Here is a 21,926-nt window from a genome sequence, read left to right as displayed (position 1 = left end):
CTGCATCCCCCGTCGCCTCATCTCCTCCGCCGCCTCCCGCGCCGTCGCGTACGTCACCGTCCCTTCCTTCCAGTGAATCCATAGCGAGGTCATGGGTGATTGGAATTTCATTCCGTTTTCTTTCAGAATTCTCTTCAGTCCCGCGTAGGACCTGCGTGTTATTGCTACCGCTGTCGAGTAATCGTGATCAAACGACAGTCTTTTCCCCTCGATTTCTATCTTCTTGGTCCACGCGGTTCTGAGTATCAATTCCTTAATCTCAAATCTCAGAAAGTTAATAATCACCGCCCTCGGAGGTCTGTCCGGTTTCGGTCTCGGAGCCAACGCCCTGTGGGCCCTCTGTATCTCCATTTTTTCCAGTCCCGTCTCTTTCAGTTGTTCCTTGATAAGCTTTTCCACATATTGGATCACCGATTCCCCTTCGACTCCTTCTTTCAATCCCCATATTCTGATGTTATTTCTCCGTGACCTCCCCTCCATGTCCGATATCTTTGTCTCCATCTGTTCTTGTTTTTGAATCGCACACGTTAACACCTCGTGTATCTCTGTGTTCCATTCCTCCGTTTGCGCCGTTCTAGTCTGTACCTCTGTTACGTTTCTGTCCTGTTCCGCCATCTTCTCATCCACCCTTTTGAGTTCTGTATTCATTTCACCTCTGAAGTCCTCCTGTTCCTTCCTCAATTCCTCCCGTAACTTCCCAATATCATTTCTTATCGTGTCCGAGTTCAGTTTTATGGTCGCCTGCATCGTGTCCGAGTTCAATTTTATGGTCGCCAATATCCCGGCCTGCATGAGCACGGCCCATCCTGGCATTTCCTTGTCCGTCTCAGCCGAGACTCCCCCTTCCTCCGCCTGCCCCTTCTCGGTCTCGCCTCGGGGGTTCTGCTCCATCGAACTCTCCTCTTCCTGTGAGTCCTCCATTTCTCTTTCCTTCATAATTGTTTTCTCCTCCTTCCTTCTCGTTTGCATCTTCATTTTTAATCACTTTTCGTCACTTTTCGGGTCTTTATTTCTCCGCTTTTCACTCTTTTGACCAGGAGCCTCACTGCATGCGTGCTACCCTTCCGCTCTCATACCGGAAGTCCCGGTTCTCTCCTCTTTGTGTGCCTTTGTCCTTGCGGGTGTTCTGCCAGGGGAGCTTGTGGACGCAACAATAGTGGTGGTTGTAGGGTGTTTGAGCTTGTAGCGTTAGTTAGCTCATAGCTATCGTTAGCTTCTAACGGTGTATACACAATATGTACAACGACACAATGATCAAACACCTTATAACTACTACTATTGTCATGTCCATAAGTTCCCTGGCAGAATACATGTGAGGACAAGGGTATACAAGGAGGAGAGAACCATTTTAAATCAGGCATTCATGCTGGCTAACAAGCTGGGTGTCGGGGTATGTTGTTAGCACAACAATAGCTACCAAGCTAAGCTATCGTTAGCTTCTAACGGTGTATACACAATATGTACAATGACACAATGATCAAACACCTTATAACTACTACTATTGTCATGTCCATAAGTTCCCTGGCAGAATACTTGTGAGGACAAGGGTATACAAGGAGGAGAGAACTGTGGTGTTATGTTAATGTGGTGCGCTATACGCGAGTGTACGGACCACCGTACTAGGGGTGAGGGGGAGTTCGAGAGGAACCTAAGATGGACACCCGTGTAACGTAGCGAGGCTAAGCTAATAAAGATACTTACAACCAAAGCAGAGGACTCACGTATTTGTTACCGTGCAAAGTAACACGACATGGTGTCAGAAGTCCTGCTAGAGTTGTGTATGAGTTCGGTCGGACGTTAAAGTGCCATTTGAGACTTGTTGATGACGAAGAAAAGCAGAAGGAGAAAAAAAAAGATGGTGGATCAGCTGGCTAATAACGCTGTAGCTCCTGTAGCGGCAGCGGTTTCAAGTGCTACGTTTAGCATCCAGCCTCCCGAGTCCTTCGACTTCTCAAAGCCGCAAGAGTGGGCCAAGTGGATACGCAGATTCGAAAGATTTCGGCTGGCAAGTAACCTAAATGCTAGCTCTGAAGATAATCAAGTCAACACGCTAATATATTGTATGGGCGATGAGGCGGACGATATTTTACGTGGATTGAATCTGGCTGTTGATCTACGACGTACGTACCAAGGAGTGCGGGATGGATTGCAAGGTTTCTTCGTGGTCAAGAAGAACGTGATATATGAACGAGCCAAGTTTAACATGCGCAAACAGGGAGAATGTGAAACAGTCGACTCCTTTGTGACGTCATTGTATGCGCTGGCGGAGCATTGTACATACGGAGTGTTGCATAATGAACTTATACGTGACAGGCTTGTCGTCGGTCTGATGGATAAGCGGCTGTCAGAACGCATGCAGCTGGACCCAGACTTAACCTTGGAGAGGGCATTGAACATGGCGAGGCAGAGTGAGGAGGTGAAACGACAGCAATCCTCTCTGCGAGGGGATGCCAGGACAGAGGCAAGTGACATTAAATCGGTGGACAGGGTGTTTAAGAGCAGTAGCAAGAATTATGCTAAGAACAGCCCCCAACAGGCTAACAGCTACCCAGCCAAACCACTCAGTACCCAGTACTCGAGGGGGAGAAGTGTCCAGTGTCATAAATGTGGCAGTTCTCAGCTCCACCCACAGCGCGATTGCCCTGCTAACGAGGTGAAGTGCCATTCATGTGGGAAGATGGGCCATTATAAACGTGTGTGTAAATCTTCCAAAAATGTACATGAGGTTGAAGAAGACTATTCCTGCTCCTGTGATGGGGAGGAGGAGCACATGTTCTTGGGCAGCATCACAACTGATGGGGAGCCATGGATGGTCGACATAGACATCAATGGCAGACGTGTGCCGTTCAAAATAGACACTGGCGCTGATGTTACTGTGATGCCTCACACTGTATTCAGAGAGATATAAAGACACAAAGGATCCACCTACCCTGCAGAAAGCAACAAAACCACTGATGGGACCTGGGAGGAGTCCACTAGATGTTGTGGGCGTCGCCAAGCTGTTGCTGAGGAGAGGAGAGAGAGAGGTGTTGGAGGATGTGTACGTCGCTCGACACCTACACTCAGCGTTGCTGGGGAGACCTGCTATCAGCAAGATGGAGCTTGTGGCACGTCTAGACAGTATCACGATGGAGATGCTCAAGACGACCTACCTGAAGATATGCAGTGGTCTCGGGGAGATGAAACAGCCGTATGCAATCAGGCTGAAACCGGGGGCTCAACCATTCTCACTGAAGACGCCCAGAAGGATTCCATTGCCACTGATGGACAAAGTCAAGCAAGAACTGTCCCGCATGGAAAGCCTCGGAGTGATCAGCCGGATCGAGGAGCCAACCGACTGGTGCGCTGGCATGGTAGTAGTCCCTAAGAAGAAGACAGAGGAGGTACGCATATGTGTCGATCTCACAAACCTCAATGAGTCAGTGTGCCGGGAGAAATACACCCTGCCAACAGTCGAGGAAACACTGGGAATGCTGGCCGGAGCCAGGATATTCAGCAAGTTAGACGCGAACATGGGATTTTGGCAAATACCCCTGACTGAGGAGTCGTCAAAGTATACAACTTTCATCACGCCGTTTGGTCGTTACCACTTCAATCGCCTACCTTTCGGCATCGCCTCCACCCCAGAACACTTCCAAAACAGAATGGTGACTGAGGTCACAGAGGGGCTGGAGGGTGTCGTCTGCCACATGGATGATGTGCTGGTGTGGGGCCGATCACAGGAGGAGCATGACGCTCGTCTGCATGTCGTGCTGGGGAGGATCGAGAAAGCAGGAATCACCCTGAACACAGGCAAGTGCGACCTGTCAAAGGAAGAGGTGACCTTTCTAGGCCATGTGATCTCCAGCAGTGGCATTAACCCCGACCCGAGTAAGACGGATGTCGTGAGGAGGATGGAGGAGCCGACAAATGTCAGTGAGCTGAGAAGCTTTCTCGGCATGGTAAACCAGCTGGGGAAGTTTATCCCGCGGCTGGCGGAGAGAGACAAGCCCCTGCGAGACCTTCTGTCAAAGAAGAACTGCTGGCTGTGGGGCATCGAGCAGGCCAGAGCCTTTCAAGATTTAAAAGATGCACTAATATCTCCACCAGTGTTGGCCATGTACGATAACCACAGGGAGTGCAAGGTCTCAGCGGATGCGTCGTCGTACGGCTTGGGGAGTGTGCTTCTCTAAGAATGGGATGGAGTGTGGAGACCAGTAGCCTATGTGTCGTGGTCTCTCACACAGACTGAGCAGAGATACGCACAGGTTGAGAAGGAGGCCCTGGGCCTGACCTGGGCTTGCGAGAGGTTTAGAAATGTTCTCATCGGCAGACACTTCCAGCTGGAGACGGACCACAAGCCTCTCCTGAGTCTCCTGGGGTCTGATTGATTGATTGATTGAAAAGTTTATTAACAGATTGCAGAATGGGTACAGTACAGTACAGCTCAATACATACAATTGTTAAGGGGATGCAGACCAGAGAAAGACTTTCGTCTTGTTTACATCAGGGTCCCCCATTTTCAATTCATCATAACATATATGACATACATGACATACAGATAGACAGTACTGCTACATCTATACATTTATGACATATCAGATTTGCAAATACAGTACTGTTTGTGATACAAAAGTGTCCAGAAAAAGAGTGTATATACATTTGGCGTAGAAACTGTACATTGGAGGAGGTTGGGTGGGTGGAATGGGGTTGGGTGGGGTGGGTGAGGGCTGTGCATTGGAGGTGGGGGGGGGGGGGGGGGGGGGGGGGTTTGTAGGGGACACACATACATTTTACACTGTACATTGGAATACTGACAAAGCCTTACTTGGTAATCTACTGTACAACTAGGTTAGGACATTTGTAGGGGCCAGTTTCGAATTGCAGTCTCACGTAGGTGTTTTTTGAGAGTGTTTTTGAAAGTGGGTAGTGATTCACATTCCTTTACAGCTTTAGGTAGGGCGTTCCACATTGATGTGGCATAATTGCGAAACGTGTTTAGTCCCTTGTTTGAGCCGAATCTGGGTTTTACATGATTTGTGGAGCTCCCTCTGGTGTTGTGATCGTGGTATTCACTGACCTTTGGGAAGTATTTTGACATGTACATGGGTACCTTGGTCGCGTAGTGTATCTTGTAGACCAGGCCCATTGCAAGTTGCTGTACTCTGTCGTCTACTCTAAGCCATCCTAGGTTGTCAAAGTGGGCAGGGGTGAGGTGGGTTCTAGGAGTTAGGTCAAGCAGTAGTCTGACTAGCTTGTTTTGAGATGTTTGTAATTTGTTTTTTAGTGCCTTTGAGGTGCTTTGGTACCATGAGGTGCAAGCATAGTCGTAGTACCCTTGAATGAGTGCTCCTGCTAGAGTCTTCAGGGTATTCTTGTTTACCAGAGAGGAGATCCGGTACAAGAATCGCGTTCGTTGGATGCCATTTTGTCACAGGAAAGATTAGCCTCTAGGATGGAACCCAGGTAGGTAATTTCATCTTTCCTTGTGATAATATTGTCACCCACTGCAACCGAGAAGCCGTCGGTCTTGCTGAGTTTGTTATTTGAACCGAAGAGAATGGACTCTGTTTTGCCCATGTGTAATGATAGTTTGTTGTCGGCGAGCCATATGCAGATTTTGCCTAGTTCCGAGCTGAGGGCTTTTTCAACCTGTAACTTGTTCTTGTCAGAGACCAGCAGGGCTGAGTCGTCCACAAACAGGAACAAGTTGCAGTCACAAGCTGACGACATGTCATTTGCATAAATTAGGAATAGTAGCGGTCCTAGTATGTTGGATGATCTCAGGCGTTGGATGATCTCCCTCCACGGATTCTGCGCTTCCGGATGCGCCTGATGCGCTATTCCTATTCCATTGCACATGTGCCAGGGAAGAGCCTGTGGACCATAGATATCTATACTGTGGACTGCTGATACGCTCTCACGTGCTCCTGTGAAGAGGAGAGACACCAGAGGAGGAGGAGTTATTTGAGAATACAAATATCTATGTGGACATGGTAATAGAGAACCTGCCAGCGAGCACTGCCTACCTGCACGAGCTGAGAGAGCATTCACTCTACTACGACGCAATGTCTTTTTATCCGTTGGTGGTGAAATCAATTAGTATATCCCTTTGTTTAATTCACAAACATTATACCCTATTTTAACGGAACTCGAATCAATTTGATCCCGGCAATAATAATCTATATGGCTCTTGTGAATGAAATCATAACGATTTTAACGGGTTTTTACAGGCGTGGGTAAACTTATTTCACAATCAAATAGCTGGGTAATTGAGTTTACTCTCCTACTACAACGCTGAATGGCCCAGTGTTGTTTGGTTCCACCACGCTCCTAACTGACATGTACTCCGTACTTTACACTCCATCCCACTCCGGCAGAACGAGCCCAATCTACTGTAGTCAAGGGTGCGATATAACGGCTCTCTACTGCCACCCTGTGCACCAAGGGGGTCACAGCAACTTAAGCACATTTACTATCGGACACAATTCATATTTAGTGAAAAGACAAATCCGTGATCGTGTTGGATTATCTTAAATGTGGACTATATTCACATTCATTCTTTGAAAGTATTTGAACTGTAGATGGAGAATAATCTGTATGGAACTTTCCTCTAATATAAGCAGGAGAATAGGTCTATTTTACTCCCAATGATTACCTACACAAAACACAGCAAATACAATGACAAACTAAACAAATTACCAATTAGAGACAAGTCAAGAAATGAAGAGAATTAAAACACATCTTCATTGTCATTAAAAAAAAAATCACAGCGGGGCTAGCTTTTTGCTTACATTTGGATCACACAGATAAATATGGAAACACAAACTCATGTACAACAAAATCATTTTTATTGAGGAAAAGTACACTGGTATCACAAAAGTTCCAAATCCATTCACACTGGAAAAAGGGGGACATCGTATATTTACAAATATTTATTCGCCCTGCAATAGAGCAGCTACAGCTGGACAATGCTTAATAAATTAACGCCGGCAGGACAGAAAACAACTAAAGCGGTGTTTCTCAACCCATGTCATTCAGTAAGAAGTCAGCTTCCCGACAGAGAAAGCCTATGGACTAACTGATTTTGAGGCTTTTTTTTTTTTTATGGCTAACCAAAGCTGTACCAGGCTCGGCACACAAGTACACATTCAGAAGCTACACACTGCTTGATTTAAGACCATAAAAGAGAAGGGGGGGGGGGGAGAAATGAAATTAAGAATAAAACGAGTGGAAAACAATAAGTCAAGTCATTGGCTTCCCTCCGGAAGGAAACGTATGCTGGTCTTTGAGTGACAGGGTGAGAAACTGTGGTCTAAGGACAGGCGGCAGGGGTGTAACCATACAGAAGATTTGGCTCTATATATCGATTAAAAAAGACCATCTCAAATTTCGCAGACGCAACGCCAACATGTGCCGATTCAGATTGTTACTGCATCAGAAAATAAACCAGCGGTTCAGGAGGTTTCTTGTTTTTTTTTGCTATATTCAAAAGAATGTCGCTTCAGGTTTTTCTGTTCAAGTGCTGAGCGTGACATGTGTTTTGGTTGTATGCAGGTTAACTTGATAAGAACATGATTGTGTTAAGCTGGATCACAAAGTGTGTGGCGTTTGCATGTTCTCCCCATGTTCGCTTGAGTTTCCTCCCTGCGTATAAAAAAAAAAAGCATGCATGCCAAGCAGGGACTCTTGTATGGTAATTAGCTCATTAGCCAACTACGGCACATTTAAACCGAAAAGTTGATTCATGGGCATCGTCCCTGGTAAATAAATACATAATTAAAAAAATCACTGGACCACAATATATCGTATCATATCGATCAACCCACTGAATCAGAAAGCGAAATTTGGACGTCTGCAAATATGGGAATCGTTCGAGAACCCAAATGGTTCTGTATGGAGGTAGAGCCTGAGGTTTACACCCCCTAGCAGGCGGACTGATACAGTCAAAGATATTACACCTCTCCCTGAGAGTCTTCAAGTAAAGGCTGGCCAGTCGAGCCACGCAGATTTTTTTATTTAACCCTTATTTATCCAGGCATATCATGGCGTCAGCGGGCCAGGCTGGGGGGGGGGGTGACTGTTCAGTCTCTTCTGCTGCTACTGCGAGTGCTTTTGCGGAAGCAGGAGAAGAAGGAATGCCGAAGTGCCTGGTCCAGACTGAGGCGCTTGGCCGGGTCGTACTCCATCATCTTCCCTATCAGGTCAAACAGCTGCTGGTGAGCCTCGCTCTGAGACAACATGTATTGCTGTGGAGAGAGAGAGAGAGAGAGAGAGAGAGAGAGAGAGAGAGAGAAGAGTAGGAAGTCAGTCTCTGTGTCCACTACGATTCAAAGAAGTGACCCTTTTCCAGGGGTACCAGGGTTCCCCCCCACAAACATTATTCAATGACTCAAGTACCTTTCTAAGCACTATTTTCCATTTTAAAAAGGGCATTTAAAAGGATACAATTCACTTTTAAATGCCGTTTTTTTATTGAAAAGAAAATCGGATCAAATATTTATGGCTTAAAACCAATTACCGACAATTAGTTATACTTTAGATTAAAACAATTATATTTCTTGATTCAGAACTATTTTATCATGGATGAACAAAACTTTCATTGTGAATGGTTGATTTGAATTTCAATGACTTTTTAAGCACCTTGTTAAAAAATAATTGGCTGTTTAAGGAATTCCAGGCCTAGACTTTTTTTTTTTACAAAAAGCAAGCACTTAAAGCACTTCAAGGACCTTGTGCGAACCCTGGGTGTACGGTGTCCACACGAGAGATTAGAATGTTCAGAATGGAACATTCCGGCGATAACTACAAGTCATTGAAAGCTTAAGAGTTATAGAATCTCTCTATGGCTACAACAATGTAAAAAAAACATTTTACATTGACCCATATCCCCAAAGAAATATGGACATTTACCATTCTATTTTACCCCCAAACACCTGAGACACAGACAATAGAATTGTCTCAAAGCACGGTTTGCTGGCGGAGGGTCCTTTAGATCTTACCTTGAGAGGTTTGCAGTGTTTTCTAACGTATCTCCCTGAGGACCCGTTTCCGTCCCAGTCCAGCTTGCAGTGGTGGACATAGCGCCGTTTCCTAATGGGAGACAAAGCAGTCAGTCACCAGAACTCAATGTATAAATCATTAACAAGCACACCGTATGGAACTCAATAATCTAATGATGGCTCCACTAAGATCTGTAGAAGGAACTCAGAATCTAATGATAACTCCACTAAGATCTCTAGAAGGAACTCAGAATCTAATGATAACGCCCAATAAGATCTCTAGAAGGAACTCAGAATCTAATCATAGCTCCACTAAGATCTCTAGAAGGAACTCAGAATCTAATGACAGCTCCACTAAGATCTCTAGAAGGAACTCAGAATCTAATGATAACGCCCACTAAGATCTCTAGAAGGAACTCAGCATCTAATGATAACGCCCACTAAGATCTCTAGAAGGAACTCAGCATCTAATGATAACGCCCACTAAGATCTCTAGAAGGAACTCAATCTAATCATAGCTCCACTAAGATCTCTAGAAGGAACTCAGAATCTAATGACAGCTCCACTAAGATCTCTAGAAGGAACTCAGAATCTAATGATAACGCCCACTAAGATCTCTAGAAGGAACTCAGCATCTAATGATAACGCCCACTAAGATCTCTAGAAGGAACTCAGCATCTAATGATAACGCCCACTAAGATCTCTAGAAGGAACTCAGCATCTAATGATAACGCCCACTAAGATCTCTAGAAGGAACTCAGCATCTAATGATAACGCCCACTAAGATCTCTAGAAGGAACTCAGCATCTAATGATAACGCGCACTAAGATCTCTAGAAGGAACTCAGCATCTAATGATAACGCGCACTAAGATCTCTAGAAGGGACACGTGAACGACGGAGCTAGACAGCATGGACGTGCCTGGTTTTCTGCATGAGGGTGGAGGGGATAGGGCCCAGGACTCGCTCCATCATAGCAAGGTGCTCCTTACTGTCATGAGTCTGATGAGGGAAAATATCAAAAGATTAATTCATCTCACAGAAATCTCAGGTGAATTTGAGCAAGAGAAAGGAAAAGAAAAATCTTGGGTTGTGCCCTGCTGCAACCTACCTGGAAGAGAGTGCACCCTAGATAGTACTCGATGAGGATGCATCCCAGACTCCACGTGTCACACGAATGGTCCCAGCCCAGATCTGAACGAGACAATTAGGTCACTTAACAAAACAAAAAACCACACACAATACAAATGAAAAAAATAAAAGAAATCAAAGGAATGAACGCAGTGTCACAAGCGAGATTCTTACCCAGAATGACCTCTGGAGCGCGGTAGTGCCGTGTGGACACCACAGAGGTGTGGTGCTCGTGGTCGTAGGTGGCGTTGCCGAAGTCCACCACTTTCACGTCTGGATTTTTCAACGTGCGTTCGTCTCGCCTCTGAGAGAAAATAAAAAATAAAACTTAAGTTTAACCGAGGCATCAAAACAACATACTTAAAAGATCAGAGCAGGCACGATGACCTCCCGCCTGGGAGAGCAAGCGTCAAGCTTAATTCAGTACGTACCAGTTGGCTATTGTACTTGATGTCGTACTTGGAGTCTATGAAGAGAATGTTCTCAGGCTTCAGGTCTGTGTGAGTCAGCTTGTTTTTATGTAGAACTGCAATGAGAGCAGAGAGGGCGATGAATGAATACAGGCCACATGAAGAACCGTAACTAAAAACAAGTTGCACATCCCAGGCTTTGATCTGTGGTGTGTGTGTGTGTGTGTGTGTGTGTGTATGTGTGTGTTCCTCACATTGGAGAGCTCCGATGATCTGATAGGCCATGTGTCGGATGTGTTCTATGGGGAAAGGCTGGAAGCTGTTCTCTTTCAGGAAGTCGTAGGTGCTCAGGCCCAGCAGCTCAAAGACTATACACACATGGCCATGGTGGTCGAACCAGTCCAGCATGCGGACACACGCACTGAGGGAGAGAGGGAGAGGGAGAGAGAGGGAGAAGGAGAGGGAGAGAGAGAGGGAGAGGTGAGATAAAAAAGGCACAGGCTTCTTTCATTTTTTTTTAAAGATTTATTTTAGCATTTTTACAGCTTCCATTTTTTATGGCCATACAGGACCGACAGAGGAGAGGGAGAACGGGAGAGGACATGCAACAAATCATCTCCGGGAGCGGGAGGCGAACCCGGGCCGGCCGCGTAGGTGTGCGAGGCACTATGGCGGTGCGCCACGAGGGCGCCCCACTCCGCCCCAGGCTTCTTTCATTTGATGAATTATCTGATGGCTTCTATAAAAGGGAGCATGCTTTTCTACGGTGCATCATTCCTTATTAGGGGAGGGAGTCACCAGGGGAGGGGGTGCATTATTTGATTACAAATATTAGTGGTATGATTATCAAATAATTCTTAATAATATACATGATATTTTTTTTTGTCTATCCCATTCTTTACATTGCGTTTGTAATAAAAATAAAATCTCTCTTCCCCCCCCCCCCGGCAGTTCACGGCATAATACATCCAAGTAACGTGGTCACACATACGTTTGTTATTTCAGCAGCTGTGCAAAGAGGGTTTAACCCTTTCACTACCAAAGGGTTAACCCTTTCACAAGCACATACAGAAGGTTAACCCTTTCACTACCAGATGACAAAGGGTTAACCCTTTCACAATCACAACACAGAAGGTTAACCCTTCCACTACCACACCACAGAAGGTTAACCCCTTCACTACCACACTACAGACGGTTAACCGTCTAGTGGGTCAGTGAAAGGTTAACCCTCTGTAGTGTGGTAGTGACGCCTCCTACAGCAGTGCTTACTGTTTGCGATCAGCATCCAGGGAGTTCATCTGGTCGAGGATCTCCACCTCAGACATCGCCGCCTCGCGGTAGCGGTCTATGTTTTTAATGATCTTCAGAGCCACGCGAGCTCCGTCTCTGGCAGAGAGAGAGAAACCACAGAAGAGACATTTTATAAAAAAGGAGGACAAAGAACAACGGTCACAGAAAAGACCTTCCAATCACCCGTCTCACATATTAGACATCTGTACGCATCCCTTACCTACGGTTACTAGTTACGCTGCTGGCCAGTGTGACTTACTACCTGTATCATTAATACTACAACTCTACATACATCCGATTAGCACTATACTCAGTTGTACTCATTTATATATTTTATACCCAGTTTAATCACCTGTACATTATATATCACTATTGCACTTTACCGTTTCATTTGCACTCTGGTTGGATGCCAAACGTATTTCCGTTGCACTGTGCTTGTGCTGTATGATGACAATACATTTGAATCCAATGTAATATTTCTCAATAGACTTACTTAGAATGATCAATGCATTCGACGACCTTCCCAAAGGCACCTTCTCCTAGAGTAGACACAACCTCATCTAACAGGGAATAAAGAGGTATAGTTAGGACCACAGGAATGACGGGAGTAAAGAAAATATCTGCCCCCCTTGCTGACCATCTCACTATTAGAAACAGCTCCGTTCGGCTGCGGCACGACCACAGGCTTCTGAACCGGAGGCCGCTGGCATACAGCGCAAGATTCCATTTACGTTGTTACAACACCGCCAGAGCGGTAATCTAACTCTACAAATTACGTTATTGTTACTCAAAAATATATATTTTTTTTAACAAAACAATCCAAAAACAAACAATAGAGAGAGAGGGTAAGTGTGAGAGAGAGAGATAGTAGAGTGAACAACAGTAGAAAAAGGTATATATTCTATACATCTCGCTCTCAGCATGTCTCCTCTGCGATAGATTAGGTGACCCTCGTCATCATCCTCAACACTCGTGGTTCTTTTCCGTCGTCGTTGGCTCCTCCTCTGCACGCCACCATCACATCAACAACCCAGCATCATCAGTCAGTCAGTCAGCACCAGGCCGCCCACAACCGCGACACCATCGTCAGTCAATCAATCAACCCGGGGCCGAAGAGGGGGGGAGGAGGTGGTGTGGGGTAGCGGATACAATCGGAGCCCCGTTCAGTAACGCCGCGCCAGGTGAGTGGACGGACGAAGCGGCAAATTCAAATTCAGCCCACCAGAGAAAGGCAATTGGGCGCCAGCCACCATAGTGTGTGTTACAGAAGAAAAACATGGCAACAAGATTTTCATGAGAGACTTTCTCAGAGCAAATACAGGAAAAAAATAAAGGTAGATCACAATCTTTTCGATATATACTTTGATCATTCCCCCCCCCCCCCCCCCCCGTTACATCTTTAATGCTTCCTACCAAGCCCCATAAGCCCACTACGATTTCAGGCTAAAATAATGGATCCACTTTCTCGAGCAAATTACTCATCAACAACACTCACTATCCATTCATTCTTTAGCTGCTATCAAGTCCCCCCTGTTTGCAATTACCCGGCACCTATACTTAATACTGAGGGGTACGGCACACACAGATACAGATACACAAGGGGGGGGGGGGGGGGGGGGAAGGTGTCGAGCTCTGACTGGACACCCGTAATAACGACCACTTTCGCTTTGGTGGCTCAGAAAGGTATGAGAGAGGGGGAGAGGTGGGTGTCGGGGGGTGGGGTTCATACCGAGTGGGAGCTGTGGTGAGAAGGGCTCTGCCGGCGCCCTCTGTCCCGGCGCCTGCGAGAGGGGCTCGGCCTGCTAGGCCTGCTGCGGCCGCTCCGACCCGACGACCTGCTGTAGTGGTTCCAGTCCTTGTGGCAGGCGGTCACGCGGCTGTCCTCGCCGTACGCCTGGTCATCCGCTGTCTCCTGCGGCCGCCTTTCTCTCGTGGCCAGATTCTGGTTCAGACTACGGCTTTCCAGGTAATGCCTACAGCCACAGGTGAAGATGATAAACAGAGTCAGAGACGGGGAGTGGAGAGGCTTGACCCCTGCTATAGAATGACTCTGGAACCGACGGGAGGGGCCTGATGGGTCATCTCTGCAGCCGGACACCTTATCCTTCAGCCTTTTATGTAAAAATGTTTATTTTGAAAACTGCCCTCCGATTCATCACTAAGGCCCTTGTTACAGTGTTTTTGTGCTCGTTTTTATACGTTTTTGAATACGTTTGCTGTCCCTATTACATAGAAATGCCGTTTTTGCTGGATACGCTGTGGCCCTACTGAAAACGCTAAATTGTGTTTCCGTTTTGGAGTAGCGCCAAAAACTCGCCGACAACATAACGTAATCTGCGCGGAGCCGTTGTTGCTCAACGCCCATGCGCAGTAGATACCATCTGCGTGCCCTTCCGGTGACAACAGAGCTGTCCCAAATAGCTGCAGCTACCATGTGTTGTCAAGTTATTGTTATAAGGACCCCAGTCCAAGCTGCAACAGTCTGCATTCCCTTAACAATTGTTTGTATTGAGCCGTATTGTATTGTACCCATTATGCAATATGTTAAATAAAGTTTACATCCATTCATTCTGCTAGCATTACCGATTGCATGAGCACTGCCGCTGGCTAACGTGAGCTAGCGTTAGCTATCAGACCCTGTTAGCTCAAGCTCCTCTTTCAATCTTAACAAGCATTAAACAAAATGGCCCAGTCATCTATTCACCTTTGTTTAATACACACAGCGTTGTCTCTAATGTTATCTAGCTACTGATAGCTCCCGATATCATCAGTTTGGTGCTGGCTGGTTAACGTGAGCTAGCGTTAGCTTCTAGCCACAATGCTATACTGTTATACTGGCATATTCCATTCACGTTAGCATGTAGCTAACAATGTAGCTAACAACATTGCCGATCCTTTTTGAGACTAAACTATCCGCTCTTGGTGGTCACTTGTGTTGATGTTAGTTTTGTTTCATCAACAAATGAGAGGCAGAACACAGTGAATGTATCCGTTTTGTTTATTGCACTTTTATTACACTTTGCTGAAAAATAAGTGCTGCATTGGGTAAATAGGCATTTAAAGATGGCGGCGCCTTGTTGACATTTTCTTTGCAGGAAGAGTATTGACACATTCAAGCCTTCATGTTCGCCATCTACTGCCACCTACTGCTTTGGCAGTGTACTACATCACTGTACTCGGGTTGCAAAAAAAATTCTCACTCGGCTACCGCTACGTTGCGACCTGGAAAAAGTGAAACTCATCTGAAAACGAAACGAAGGTGTAACCGCAGCCTAATGATAAGATAAGAAACTCATCACCATCCTTTATGAGAAGGTTGGTTGGTACTCGCTGATGGAGGCGCAACACTGGTAACATAGGCCCTTGGTAAGCTACCTCCTTATACTACATCATTATTATTGGTAAGCTACCTCCTTATACTACATCATTATTATTGGTAAGCTACCTCCTTATACTACATCATTATTATTGGTAAGCTACCTCCTTATACTACATCATTATTATTGGTAAGCTACCTCCTTATACTACATCATTATTATTGGTAAGCTACCTCCTTATACTACATCATTATTATTGGTAAGCTACCTCCTTATACCACATCATTATTATTGGTAAGCTACCTCCTTATACTACATCATTATTATTGGTAAGCTACCTCCTTATACTACATCATTATTGGTAAGCTACCTCCTTATACTACATCATTATTATTGGTAAGCTACCTCCTTATACTACATCATTATTATTGGTAAGCTACCTCCTTATACTACATCATTATTATTGGTAAGCTACCTCCTTATACTACATCATTATTATTGGTAAGCTACCTCCTTATACTACATCATTATTATTGGTAAGCTACCTCCTTATACTACATCATTATTATTGGTAAGCTACCTCCTTATACTACATCATTATTATTGGTAAGCTACCTCCTTATACTACATCATTATTGGTAAGCTACCTCCTTATACTACATCATTATTATTGGTAAGCTACCTCCTTATACTACATCATTATTGGTAAGCTACCTTCTTATACTACATCATTATTATTGGTAAGCTACCTCCTTATACTACATCATTATTGGTAAGCTACCTCCTTATACTACATCATTATTATTGGTAAGCTACCTCCTTATACTACATCATTATTGGAATGGAACCTATGGAAACTGTTCTAGTGACTAGATGGTCCCTCGAGTTTGCTCGGAACAGGGTAAATCTGCATTTAGCTATAATGCCTCTAGCTCATGGAATGAACTCTTAAGTTCTCCAACAGTCCTTAAAGCTTGAGATTCTCCTTGATATCCAACCATTGTCAATCAAGTTGCACATATCTTAATTGATTGTTATCCTTAATTGTCTTATTGTTATTTTATATGCCCTTTCTTTTTTTTTTGCTTACCTCTGTATGTACACTCGACGTGTCTGTAAATGAGGGAAATCTCAGTTGCCTTTCGAGTTTAAATAAAGGTTTGAAATTAAATTAAATTTACAGCCAGGAAACATGGCCATGCCTCAATCAATATACGCACACAGTTGCAGTTATGCAGATTTTTATAAATCGCCATTATCCGTATCCAAATGTTTTGCCTTGGAAACAGTTAAAGCTTTTTTTTTTTAGGGACACACCCGTAGCACCTCACTCTTCTCAAAGCCTACCTTCCGCCAAACACATACATGCGCACCCTGACTCACTGGCATCATGTGAGGGATTAAAGGCTTTATAGTCTGCTAGTGGGTGAATGTATCTAGGCTTCTACACCTAGTACAGAGCCCCATATTGTTTAACCTCAAATCATTAGGCAGCCAATTTAAGATTGTTTTGGTCTGCCTAAATCAAAATCTAAACATTCAATGCCAAAAATAGTCTTTCTATTCAGCGCATGAACTCCAATAGCACCGTTCCCCTGCATAAAGACATCTGAATTGTATTCTAATAACGTTTGCACCTCAGTATGTGCTCTCAAAGTACCCATGAACTACATATGACAACAACCCCCTTCGCCAACTAAGCATCCATAAAAGCCTCAGAAGTGTATAGAGGCCAGGCACCCAGTGGGTGTCGGTTGTCTACCAAGAATAACCCTAGCTGTCTTGAGAGTAACTTATTATTAGAGTAGAAGTGGGCACCTTTAGCTTAATCTGAGAAGATCCTGGTTACTGGACAAAACTCTCTTTTTTGGGCAATAATTTGGGGTATTTTATCCCCTTCCAGGGTTTCCCTAGTATAATCCACAAACCCTGAATGTTGTATCGGCTAATATCATTCCATGATATAAAAAGAAAACTAGGGGTGTGCGATTTGTGAAACCTTGCGATTCTATTTAGATTCTTGGAGTCACGATTGGATTCAAAATGTATTCATAAATCCAATTCTTGATTCAGTACATGCAGAGATTTGATTCTAGATTGTCATTTTGAGTTACTTTTCCCATTTGACTGTGGTCAACACTCCTGAATCATTTCAACAGAAACGTGTTACTGATACGTTTTCTGCTATAAACAAACAATGGCAAAAACATAAAGAAAATAAAAAATTTGTAAATACATTTGATTTTTACATGCAAAGGAAAGGGTGGTCTAAGAAAGATCTGCAAGTAATTTGTGAAGGAGAGGAGCGATGTGTACGACAATACATTTGGTGGAATGTGTAAGAGGACTGCTCAAAGAGGTGTTGGGTGTGACGGGTGGTAACTAGAATGACGTTTACCCCTCATAGGTTTTGTAGTGATGTTGAAGCCTTCGGGACTTGTTCTCCCTCTCGCTGCTGTGCGAGTCTCGTTTCCTTCTCTTGCGGTTCTCGACCCTCTCCTCCCAGCTGCACTCGTTCAGCCATGCGCCCGGAGAACGCATTCGTTTTGACTGCCGCATCTGAAAAGACAAACACTTTATGTTAAAGACAGTAGCAGCACGGGGGAGGGGAGGTGCAGGTATAGGCAGGGTAATAAGTCATAAAGACAAGAAAGACATAAATATAGGCAATACAATTCGATTTGAATATAAAGACAAGGGAAAAATGTTCTCAAAACTATAGGTCAGAAAGAAATGGTTGGCGCTTAATTAATACAATGCCAAATGAAAAGAATACAATACCAAGTAATCAAATGTCATGGCAACCGAAATTCTAATTTGGTTACAGTGAATATTGCGTTTTGAATCTGTATTTGTACTGAACTAATTATAAAACAATCTGTATATATATACACACAGTATTACACACACATATGCGTCCTGCTATAACCTTAGCAGCAACAACATAACCACACGTCAGCAGGGTGGAGCAATAGACTAAGGCTGAGGTTACACCTTTCGTATCATCTTCGTATTGTTTTCTTATACGCATCGCCGCGTATCGCCGCGACGTCATGCGCCTCGAGTCACACTTTCGTTTTTTTTTCGTTTTTGTCAGCCAAGCACACTGATGTAGTACACTGCCAAAGCAGTAGGTGGCAGTAGGTGGCAAACATGAAGGCAATTTCAACCAATCAGAACGAATGTGCCAATACACTTCCTGGAAGCTCCAGCAAAGAAAATGTCAACAAGGCAGGCGCCTATGCCGCGCCACCATCTTGCTCAATGCAGCAATTCTTTTTTCAGCAAAGCCTAATAAAAGTGCAATAAACAAAACGGATACATTCACTGTGTGTTCTGCCTGTCATTTGTTGATGAAACAAAACTAACATCAACACAAGTGACCACCAAGAGCGGATAGTTTAGGCTAAAAAACGATCGGTAGCATTGTAGCATTGTTAGCTCACGCTACTTAGCCAGCATCAAAACTGATGATATCGCGAGCTATCAGTAGTTAGATAACATTAGAGACAACGCTGTGTGTATTAAACAAAGGTGAATAGATGACTGGGCCATTTTGTTTAATGCTTGTTAAGTTGAAAGAGGAACTCTGAGCTAACAGGGTCTGAATCCTGATAGCTCACGTTAGCCAGCTCATGCAATCGGTAATGCCAGCAGAATGAATGGATGTAAACTTTATTTAACATATTGCATATGGGTACAATACAATACGGCTCAATACAAACAATTGTTAAGGGAATGCAGACTGTTGTAGCTTGGACTGGGGTCCTTATAACAATAACTTGACAACACACGGAGCTCTGTCCCAAACACACACACACTGTACACAGGAAGGGCACGCAGATGGTATCTACTGCGCATGGGCGTTTTCGCAACAACTGCTCCGTGCTGACTACACGCTGTATTCCTGGCGTTTTTTTTGCGTATCTCCAAACGCAAACACAATTTTGCGTTTCAGCCGTATCCACAAAAAAACGCCAAAAAACGCGTTTCTGTGTAGATAGGACATGATACGTCGTCAAAAACGTATAAAAAAACGCCAGGAATACACTAGTCTAACCTCAGCCTAAAACAGCTGGGGGGGGGAGGGGGTGTAGACCGGAAAAACACGGTTGACAAACATTAAGAATTGTGAAGACATTTTGTTGAGAAAACTAACTATTACGTTTTACATTTACGCATTCTATTTTGTGAAAATGGAATTTGTCTAAACTCGCACTATAATTATTAACATTCATTGGAAATAAGGCTGCTTTCTAATCATCAATACAGTATGTTCGTCACATCGCAGTGCAGCCCCAGTATGCTTGCCTACTAGCCTGACTGTCCTTATTGTGATTATGTGGTTATATGATTATGTATGTGTGCGCATGTGTGATTATCATATGGTGTGCCTGTCTATACAGTGTTTATACATCTATAGCTTTGATTTGTCCCTGTACACCGTTTTTATTTTTATTATATATATTTTTTTATAGATGCACAAAATGCCTAGAGAGTGAATGTACAGAATATGTTTTAAACTGTTTTTATATTATTAGCTTTAATATCCTTCTATTTTTTTCCCCAATTTTTCTGTTTATTTTGTGGCTTAAACATCTAGCCCAGGCCCAGGGACTACACCTGAAAACTAGCAACCCTGCTAATGTTGGCATTATTTAGTTTTTTTGTATTAATTTATAAATGTATACTGTTGATTAATATGCACCTCAAATAAACTGTAAACTAAACTGTGTTCGGTTAGCTCCTAACATGTAAAAGCAAGCAAATCGCACATTTATGTAGTGAAACAGCAGTAACGTTAGCCTTGGCCCTTTGCTATAGTGTTCACCAGGGTGGTGAGGCCTGGTGTCAAGACGAGGCAGAGGGGCCTAGCAACGTAAACAACACGTTACCTAAACTTCACCGTAACGCCAGTTGACGTTAGATAAACACGACTCATCGTTAGCTATACCCAAAGTAGATACGGACTGAGGCTTAAACAAATACACACATAATAATAATAATACAAATACAAATAAATAACTACAAACATCCATTTCCAGCCACGTTCAGTTAACACGATGTGAAACTTCGGCGAAGCTAACTGACGTTAGCGAGCTGAGCTAACTTTAGTCAAATTGAAAATATCCATCGTTATATACAACCGTTAACTATCGTTTATGTTCCTCGACGAGACGTTAAAATAATGCTTCTTCTCACCATCCGTAAAGAGTAACGTGCCTCAAAATAGATTTCAATTGTTGTTAAGTCGCTGAAATCACCCAAATGTTGACAAAGACCGTACGCGCTACACCTCTTCAAAGATGGCGATTTGTGCTGGAATCTGATAGAAGAAGGTTCTCTTTCCAAATACGTTACGTCACGGACCACGTACCAAAAAAACAGACACGCCCTTACGCACGGCACGTCGTCCAAGCGTCCATTGGTTCAACTCTATAGGCACTTCCGCGTTACATGGAGCTCATGAGGGGGGTGAAATGGGGACATCGTCCAAGCGTCCATTAGTTCAATTCTATAAACCATGGCACTTCCGCGTTACATGGAGCTCGTGAGGGGGGGGGGGGGGTGAAATGGGGACGTCGTCCAAGCGTCCATTGGTTCAATTCTATAGACCAGTGATTCCCAACATGGGGTCCGCGGACCGGGGGTCCGCCAGGGGGCGCAGGGGGTCCGCCAAACCACAGATGATTTGACTGGTATGTCATAAATGTATAGATGTAGCAGTACTGACTATCTGTATGTCATGTATGTCATATATGTCTATATGAATTGAAAATGGGGGACCCTGATGGAAACAAGACAAACGTCTTTCTCAGGTCTGCATCCCCTTAACAATTGTATGTATTGAGCCGTACTGTATTGTACCCATTCTGCAATCTGTTAAATAAAGTTTTCATTCATTCATTCATTCAGGTTTTTTTTTTTTTTTTTTTTTTTTTTGAAGCATCTGTGGTGAATAGTCTCTCCACTACAATAAAAAATAAAGATAAATAAATAAACATCTAGACATGATTTTTGAACGTTAACAGTAGGCTACCGGGTAGCCGCTAAAACGCGAATCAGTTGACTGTATCACTTTCTGTAGCTAGCCTAGCACGCTAGTTAACTTTCTCGGCTCGTCTGCAGTCAGCCGCCAGAGGCGAAAATGTGTGACAAACGAAAAGGAGATGACGGCAGCTCATCTGCAAAAAAAGTTAGGACCTACAGCAATCGCGAAAATTACATCACCATTTGCTTCACTGAGGGACCAGACAAAACGACCTGAGTGTGTGATTTGTGGAGAAAAGTTGGCAAACTCGAGCCTGAAGCCCAGCAAGCTGAAGAGACATCAGGCGTCTAAGCACCCAGAAACCGTTGGGAAGGATCCAGACTTTTTTCGGAGGAAAGAACAGTCTCTCAAGGCGAACAAGCCTGTTGATGTTAGAGTAGCGTGGAGCAGGGGTGGCAGTGATTTACAGAAGGCTACCGAAGCCTCCTTTGAGTGTTCGCTTTTAATTGCAAAAACAAAGAAACCGCACAATATTGGCGAGCAGCTCATCAAACCAGCCTGCATCAAAATGGTTTAGAAACTGTGCGGCCCACAGGTGGCGGATAAACTAAAATCAGTACCACTCTCGAACAATGTAGTGAAAGACCGAATTGATAAGATGTCAAGTGATTGCGAGCAGCAGCTGTCAGAAAAGCTTAGAAAGGGTCCATTTGCCATACAACTTGATGAAACTACAACTGTCGCAGACGAGGCTGTGCTCATCGTTTATGTGCAATATATTGAAAATGAGGATCTGAAGCAGGACAT

General features: G+C 44.2%; 1 protein-coding gene across 2 annotated transcripts; it reads right to left on the bottom strand.

Moving 5' to 3' along the window:
• Positions 1–7,444: 7,444 nt before the first annotated feature.
• On the bottom strand, positions 7,445–20,441 carry LOC311243265 (dual specificity protein kinase CLK4-like). Of its 2 annotated transcripts, XM_084332422.1 has the most exons (13): positions 20,330–20,441; positions 17,526–17,686; positions 13,540–13,783; positions 12,718–12,814; positions 12,304–12,370; positions 11,790–11,906; positions 10,775–10,941; positions 10,542–10,636; positions 10,285–10,414; positions 10,091–10,173; positions 9,902–9,981; positions 8,982–9,072; positions 7,445–8,228 (listed from the first exon to the last, which is right to left on the bottom strand). In XM_084332422.1, exons 1-13 carry the CDS (start codon positions 20,330–20,332, stop codon positions 8,064–8,066), a joined length of 1,500 nt encoding a protein of 499 aa, XP_084188548.1. In that variant the 5' UTR covers positions 20,333–20,441; the 3' UTR covers positions 7,445–8,063. The 2 variants fall into 2 exon arrangements, with proteins under 2 accessions (XP_084188548.1, XP_084188549.1); XM_084332423.1 differs by lacking the exons at positions 12,718–12,814; positions 17,526–17,686; positions 20,330–20,441 and having other exon boundaries at positions 13,540–13,581.
• Between the last annotated feature and the right edge of the window lie 1,485 nt (positions 20,442–21,926).

The sequence above is a fragment of the Notolepis coatsorum genome (assembly GCF_963971535.1).
Source record: "Notolepis coatsorum genome assembly, chromosome: 16".
Lineage (NCBI taxonomy): Eukaryota > Metazoa > Chordata > Actinopteri > Aulopiformes > Paralepididae > Notolepis > Notolepis coatsorum.
The sequence above is the reverse complement of the archived record's forward strand: the minus strand, read 5'-3'. Positions and strand labels throughout refer to the sequence as shown.